Source organism: Branchiostoma belcheri, unplaced genomic scaffold, assembly GCF_001625305.1.
Source record: "Branchiostoma belcheri isolate BF01 breed outbred unplaced genomic scaffold, Haploidv18h27 scaffold92, whole genome shotgun sequence".
Lineage (NCBI taxonomy): Eukaryota > Metazoa > Chordata > Leptocardii > Amphioxiformes > Branchiostomatidae > Branchiostoma > Branchiostoma belcheri.
The window spans coordinates 985,010-992,874 of record NW_017804598.1 but is presented as its reverse complement, the minus strand read 5'-3'; the positions used below and the strand labels follow the sequence as shown (position 1 = coordinate 992,874).

At 43.8% G+C, this 7,865-nt stretch overlaps 1 protein-coding gene and 2 pseudogenes across 1 annotated transcript in view; 2 read left to right on the top strand and 1 right to left on the bottom strand.

Annotated features, from left to right (window-relative positions):
* Positions 1–1,821, top strand: part of LOC109488151 (T-complex-associated testis-expressed protein 1-like) — a 3,751-nt gene extending 1,930 nt beyond the window's left edge. The window contains exons 2-3 of the mRNA XM_019792308.1: positions 3–968; positions 1,477–1,821. Coding sequence (XP_019647867.1) covers positions 3–968; positions 1,477–1,653 — 1,143 coding nt within the window. The 3' untranslated portion in view covers positions 1,654–1,821. The remainder of the gene's footprint in view (positions 1–2; positions 969–1,476) is intronic.
* Positions 1,814–5,803, bottom strand: LOC109488178 (annotated as a pseudogene).
* Positions 5,804–5,909: 106 nt separating this feature from the next.
* LOC109488179 lies at positions 5,910–7,859 on the top strand (annotated as a pseudogene).
* Positions 7,860–7,865: the final 6 nt, after the last annotated feature.

Here is a 7,865-nt window from a genome sequence, read left to right as displayed (position 1 = left end):
TTTTAGAGAAGATCTCCACCAACATTCCTCTCAAGGTCACCGCCCACCTCATCAGTGATGAAGGGTACTGGCAGAGGTGCTGCAAGGCAAGATGGGAAATCTGTGACGTTTCCCAGTATGGCGGAAGCTGGAAGAGGATGTATTTTGAGAGGAATCTGGAGCACATCATAGAACACTTCGTCCCCGAGAGGAGCAACATGGACATAGTGACAGACGTCTTACCGCTGTCAGGGGAGTACATCAAGAAACTCAACATCAAACAGCTGCTCCCTCCGATCAAGGAGGAGACCAAGAGAGATGATGATACATCAGAAACAGGGAGTGAGTTGGGGGACGGGCCTGAAGTGGATCACTTTGAGTTTGGTCCGGTCTTTGAAAAGCTGCCCCACCTGGAGGAGTTTGGCGTGACGTATGGTGTAAAGGACTGCGGGATGAACTTTGAGTGGAACCTGTTCCAGTTCACCACGCGGGACTGTCTGCTGCTGTCCAAGGCCGTCAAGAGCTGCAAGACCCTGCAGAAGTTCCACCTGTGCCGCAGCAAGGTGGACGACGACAAGGTCCGCGTCCTCATCAGCCACCTCCTGGACCACCCCTCGCTGATAGAGCTCGACCTCTCGCACAACATGATCGGGGACAGTGGAGCACGCGCCGCCGGCAAGCTCATCAACCGCAGCAGGATAGTCAAGATGAACCTGTGTGATAACAAGATAGGCGCCCCCGGCGCGCAGGCCATCGGACATGCCGTGTCCAAAAACACGACCCTGAAGTGTCTGGACCTGCGGCTCAATCGCCTTGGCGATGACGGAGGCCAGGCTATCTGCAGGGCACTGCTGAAGAACTCCACCCTCACAGACCTTAACATTGGCAGTAACAACATGACAGAACCAACAGCCTCCATCTTGTCCCAGGTTCTCACAACCAACACCACAGTTCGCACCATCAACCTATCCTGCAACAGAGTCGGACCGGTAAGTTTATTATTGTAGTGGAGAAATGTTTCATTCCCATTATCCACTTCATCTATCCCCATATTCACTGGTATTCATTGTGCACAACCACAACTTCTCATGACTAAAAGTCACAAGATTTACGTTTTTTGTAAAATACATATAGTCAGCAATAGGGAATGTTGAAAATAGTGTGGTATCAACATTCATGTTCTGGTGTAGGGTCGAAAGGCCGAGTGGTAAGGCTAGCCAATACCAAACCGAGAAGTCATAGGTTCAATTCCTGGCATTCCTGGCAAGACCTTGCGTGCTTGGGAAAAACAATTTTAAAACATGACTTTCCTCACTTGACCCAGGTGTAAAATGGATACCTGATTTTGGGGGTAAAAGTAGAGGGATGGGCTCCATCTTCTAATGCCGTGACCTAGACACAGTGGATTAACAACCCACTGCCCCTACAGCCTGAAAAAAGCTATGGGACTGTCTTTACCTCTATTGATGTATGTCCATCTGTTGTTTCCCCGTACAGGACGGAGGTAAACAGCTGCAGGAGGGAATGGAGGAGAACAGTACAGTGTTAGAGATGGACCTGCGGCTGACTGAGGCGGGACAGGAGAGCGAGTACTGCATCAACCAGATCCTGAAGAAGAACCGCGAGGACGACCGCGAACTGCGGCTTCAGAACGAGAAGAACAAGCAGTCCTGACCTGTTGTAAATCCAGCAGTTACCTAGTGGCCAGGTGTGCATATTTAAGCACATTTTTCTATCCCTGTGACTATTGTGGTTAATCTTTTACCTGCTACCTAACCCTGTAACCAACACAACTTTGGTGCCAAAAGGCTACTCAGCAGGCAGAAGTTAAGATGTACAGTAGTTAGGTCTTCAATATAAGAGTATCTGCACAATTCCTGCTTGTCATGTTCATCTGGGCCAATAAACTTGTATTCATTAGAGGGAGGATAGTTTGCAACACATGTGTAAGACATTTGGAAGTACCATGCATATGGCTGTATATTTGAGAATTACCACTGAAACTTATTCATTTGCTTCTATTGTTACTAATGCGACTATCCTGTTTTGTCTGAAAAAAAAAAGTAAAACAATGTTTAAAAAAAGGCAATATTGTTCACAGTTTCAGTTTCTTAAACATGAAATAAATGAGATGTTGCAAGTGCACAGTGGTGTGTGAAAAATTCATAATATACTATCTATACATATACATATACATACTATTATACTTATAGGGCAAGATACTCATATCAAACACCTTTGTCATCTTTCTTCTGTAGGCTCATGCTTTTATTCATTGTACAAACTCAAAAACGTAACAGCAGTAGAAGGAGAATTGCACAATTCAAGAGTCGTTTTTTCAACGTTACATTCAATGGATCAGGAATTGCCACATTCTCAAACATTTCTCATGATATTGGCAATACATACATTAAATATTGAATGGTTTTCAACACAGAACATATTTGTTTTGCATAATGGAAACATATTGCTTTCGAACAAAACAACCATTTGATGGTTACATATTGCTTGATATGGCAAAGAACATCACAGTCAGCATTACTAACATACATACATGTATATCAGTTTCAATCAAGCCCAAAAAACATTGTCATTTTAATGTGGCTTAGAAGATAGGTCTTACTTTATTTTCAAGACTAAATATATTAATGTGGATAAAAGCCTTAATGTTTTCAATATAGATATAGACTGTGGCTCCATTTTCTGACTAATAGCATATATATAGTAAATCTGCATAAAATTAACCATAAATTACCTGCTATTTACTTTATTTCACTATTGCAGCAAAATCCATTTAGCACAACTAAATTCTAACTACTTATTACTCAGTAGTACACTTATTATGTTTCTGAAAAATAGAATTCTACATCACAACAGAATTGAGAAGAATTAAGTAGCATCATGATACTATTCTCGTAATATATTCTCATTGACCCAAGTGGAAGAAATCAAATCTAGTTGTACCAAAATTGCAACCAAAAATTAAGTCAGCGGCACAAGTATGCACTCAGGATCAGTCCTTCTACATATCGAACAATGATAATCACTCCTTTGATATCAAAAGTGCAAAAATTTACCAGATTTTGTTAGTATTCCTTGGATCCAAGCTGTTATTCCATCAGCCTGTTTTTCAAGTTCAGTACAACTTCATACAAGATTTGTAGGGATCAATTCGCCTCAAAGATAACATCTCAGGGTATTATATGACAATTGATATGGTTCTACAAAAGTACTAAGAAAAGGTTATCTTTTTCATGAAAAGGGTTTTGCTGCAGAGAATTTGCCACAAGTTCAGGCCTGAGATAGTCACTTTTGATATAATTTTTTTTTGAGAGGCAGAGATTACCAGTTGCAACAGATGATAAGGTTCAAGCAGTGAAACCACCACTCATTATCAGAAATAAGTACAAGTAAGTGTGTCAAGACTTATGGTAAGACCACATTTCCAAATTGAGGGCTGCTTGTGTGACCAAAAAATAGAAATGTATATCAAGAATATACAGTCACAAATTATGCTCATTAGCACATTTTGTGCACTTTTTATTGTTCTTGATATCACACTTTTCTCCTTGCAAATTGCCCGACTGGGCCCCAGTTTGGAAATGGGACCTTAGCACAAAGATGCCTCATATTTTTTGGTCTAAAGCCATCAAAAAATCAATATCAGCTAGCAATGCACGTACAACTTGCTATGTTAAAAACTGTCTACCTAAAAGTCCCATGGGTTCTTTATTCCTGCATGCAGGGTGGAAACAATACCGATGTGGTGAAAGAGGTTGGGTTCCACCAAATATTGTTTTAACCCTGAGCTGTGGACATATTTATCCAATGCCAGGTCTATAGGTAGAAGGCTACTGCAGGTCACACCCTTTAAGTATTGAACAATGTCAGCAACCTGTTCAGGGCTGTACAGGACAGCAGGTATACAGCAGTCTGGTGCATCTACAACAGTGTACGTGTGTGCGGACAGCCGACGCAGCTCTATAAGGTACTGTCTCCCAATCGCAAGGCACAAAAGAACGGCGTAGAAAAAGCCCAGCACAAAAACCGTAGTTCTCCTTCTTGAATCACGATCAGTAAAGAACTCCACAACAGTTGAGGGCGACAAAAGGGAGCCTCCTATGAGACCGCTACAGACCAGTCTCCAAGAACAGTCTTCCCTCGTTGCCGTATCCCTGCCATCTCTCTGGGTAGTACAGCTTCCAGAAGGCCCACTTCTCTGGGTTGGTTTGCAAGTCTCCATGGACAATCTTCCCCTCAATGTTATACTTCCGCAAGTGTTGGAAAACTGGGAAGAAGTCAGTTCTCGGGACGGCGTCATCTTGTACCATTAATAGGTAGTTTGGCTGCAGCTGCAAACTTTGCTCCATACAAAACACGTAATCCTGCTTCTCCTTCTCAAACTTGTGAACGCTCGTTGGCTGCTCCGACGCAGCAAAGGAACTGTTCCTACTTATCACTGGCACATACTTTGATAAGTACACGGCTTCTCTGTGGCTTTCAGGAGGAGTGTTGACATTGCACACTTGGAAAATGACATTTTTCTGCTGCGTTAGCAGCTCTGCAAACCTAGCCACAACTTGGGTCAGGTACTGTGGATCAGGTTTGGACTTTCCTCCTGACCTCCTAGCAACAGTGACCACGGTTATGGCAAGGTCAGGTTTGGACGTCCTTTCCAGTCTTTGACGTAAGCTGTCTGAAAGTCTGCTATATGGTCCATTCTGTTTTAGATAAAACTTTGAAGCTGCCACCCTTTCCTGGTTCTCTAACTCAACTCTTCGAGCATCAGCTATTTATTCTCTTGGAGTCGGATATGTTATGCATGTAGTACTTGGAATAGGGTAGCTTGTTGCATAGGAGTGGGAGAAGGATAAAAAAAGTTAAGGCATAAAGGGCACAGACTTTCCTGTACATCCGAACAGTCGAAGGGCACAGCATTATTGTACTTCATCCAATTAATGAAGGTTGTTAAGTAACTCATTTGTTAGTATTGAACCAACTTATCAAGTTTCTAAACTTTAAGTACGTCATTGCCAAACCTGAGAAAACCACGACTTATTTTCAAAACTCTTCTGATAAGAACGTCTTCTAGTAACGTTAGTGAGTGTCCAACATCTTGAGAATGTTTAATAGTTCTTGTGGTCCAGGATCAGGACAGGACAGACACAGTTGTTAAGGTTACACAGTGAAGACAGGAGATAGCTGTAAAGGCTCCACATGTGTCTGTGATGACAACATTCCCTGTTCTGGGTCAGTCCTTGTCTGCAGAAACAAGTCAGTTCAATGTCAATTCCCATGTTCCCATTTTCAAATGACACTGTACTACATACAATCTACCTGGGCACTTTGGTGCGATAAAAGAGTCTGACATATTCTGACATATTCTTCCTGGCAACTTAGCTCTGAGACCCTGGTCAACATATTAAACTAGTAGTAAATAGGGACCATGGTGAAGAAAAATATTGTGACATAAAATATCGATATTTTAGCTGACCCTTGGCTGACCCAAGGAGGTTCTTCACTTATAACTCCATGGCTGACCAAAGAAGCATATAGGTGAGTGGGCAGTAAAAAAACATGATCTTTGTATACCTCCCAACACGTGGTGAGACTACTGTTATGAAATAAACTAGGTGGCTTACACAGAACTACACCACTTGATACGAAAATACGAAATGGTTAGAATATACAGAATTAGCCATCACCTTTCTATTGGTCTTGTTCTGCTGAATTCCAGCCTTTCATCTGGCGTCTAAAGGCTAGTCCTCCCTCATCCAAGTCTGCGTTTCCTTCATTGGGGTTACTAGTACTCCGGTTACCGCAAAACGTCAAAAGTGAGAGGACCCTCCGTCGTAAAATACCCCTCTGCCTTCACGCTTGTCGGGGAGCGTGCGATGTCTATCGGGGTGGGGTGTCAGGGAGGGACAGGTGATTTTATGGGCTATGTAATTTTTTGGGCAGTCAAGGAGTGCCATGAAAATTAACATTTTCTGGGTGAGGATCATGATAATTCGAATTTAGACTTCTTGGACCTGGGAGAAGCCTATGCCCAAAATAACTTGATTTGTTCCACCATACATACTAATATAGTCCTTGGTTCGACGTTTACGCGTTTGGAGCCGGCGAAAAGCGAGGTTCAGTCCCTGGTTCAGTCAGGCTAGTTTGGACCAGCCTATGCCTATTTTACACACCAAGCCCCCCCCCTGCTTAATGCTGTACGGTCCCTTACATAACGGGCCTTTTAAATCAGGTGTTAAAGTGTCCTCCATCCACGATGCCTAGGACAGTGGTGCTCGTACTTGCGGTTGTATCGTCTGCTGTGGTTCTCAATCATGTGGCAAAGCTGCTCATGGCAACGGGGATGCTGAAGCACGTCTACAACCACGTGCCGGGCACCTGCCGGTTTGTTCCGGGGGCGGAGCAGGGTTCTGAGGACATCGCGCTCACCTCGTCTGGTCTGGCGTTCATCTCGTCAGGTCTGGTGCCAGCCGGGTTCATCCTGGACCCCGCGTACTTCTCCTTTGAGCAGAAAATTCTCGTTTTTGACTTCCATTACCCCGCCGAGGGAGCCAAGAAAGTCAACATCGTGCCAGCGAGCGTGGAGGAAGACTTCATGCCCCACGGACTTAGCGTTTACGAAGACGACTCGGGAGAAGTTAGGCTCTTTGTCGTGAACCATGCCAAAGGTCACCAAGACAGAGTAGAAATCTTTCGCTTTGACGCCAACTCAAACAGCTTGCACCACATCAAGTCTATTACACATCCACTCTTCTATAGCCTCAACGACATCCTTGCCATAGGACCGGAGAGTTTTTACGCCTCGAACGACAAGTACAGTACAGGTTTGTACAGTAGGATGGCAGAGACTTGGCTTCTACTCCCGTGGTCTAACGTTGTCTACTACACAAGCGGCGGAGAAGCAATCATCGTGGCGGACGGTTTTGTTTACGCGAACGGTATCAGCTTATCCCCCGAGGGAAAGCTCGTGTATGTGGCTGACTTTACCAACGGCGTTGTGAACGTCTATCGCCGCCAGGACGACAACACTTTAGCGTTTAGTCGGGACATCTCACTACATTCAAGTGTTCACAAGATATTTGTGGATCCCGCTTCTGGTGACCTGTGGATAGGAGCGCACCCGAGCGCGTTCCAGCTAGCGGAACACCTGAAAGACGCGTCCCGCCCGTGCGGCTCCCAGGTGCTGCGGGTAGAGGACCCGGCGGGGGAGAACCCCAGAGTCACCGAGATGTATTCTGACGACGGCCGGTGGTTGTGGGGGTCCAGCATAGCGTGCTACCATGATAAACAGCTACTGATCGGTACTATCAACCACAAGCTCATGCTCTGTACAGTTGACCTTCCACTGTAGGGTTTTGTCCCATTACGTGTTTTAGATGGATTAGATTTATCCCCGCGTAATCCAGCAAATAAATCATGGGCTAATTGGGCATGAAATCCCCATGTACATGGATTTCAATGCATACTCAACATGATCAACATGTAGGAACCTGAGTGACATCCACTCTCCAGGCAAGGGTTTAGGCTTACTTTTGACGTCTTTTTGGGCGTTTTCATTATTCTTTTTTTATACCGGTATCTTTTTTACCATGACATATTGGATACTGCCTTTCCAATTTTATACTGACTTGCCAATTTATAATTAATGCTGCCTTGTACAGCAAGGACGTTACTAGTACATGTAGTATATATGATGTTGAATCTCCTTGCTTGTAGTCACCAAATGATCTGTTTGGAAATATCATTGTTTTTTCACAGATTGTTGAAAACTTTTGACTTCTAGATCTAGAAGTAGTCATCTAGGCATTTTCTAAAATCAAAAACAATATGTTGCAATTGATATTTAAAATCATTATAATGATTATAGT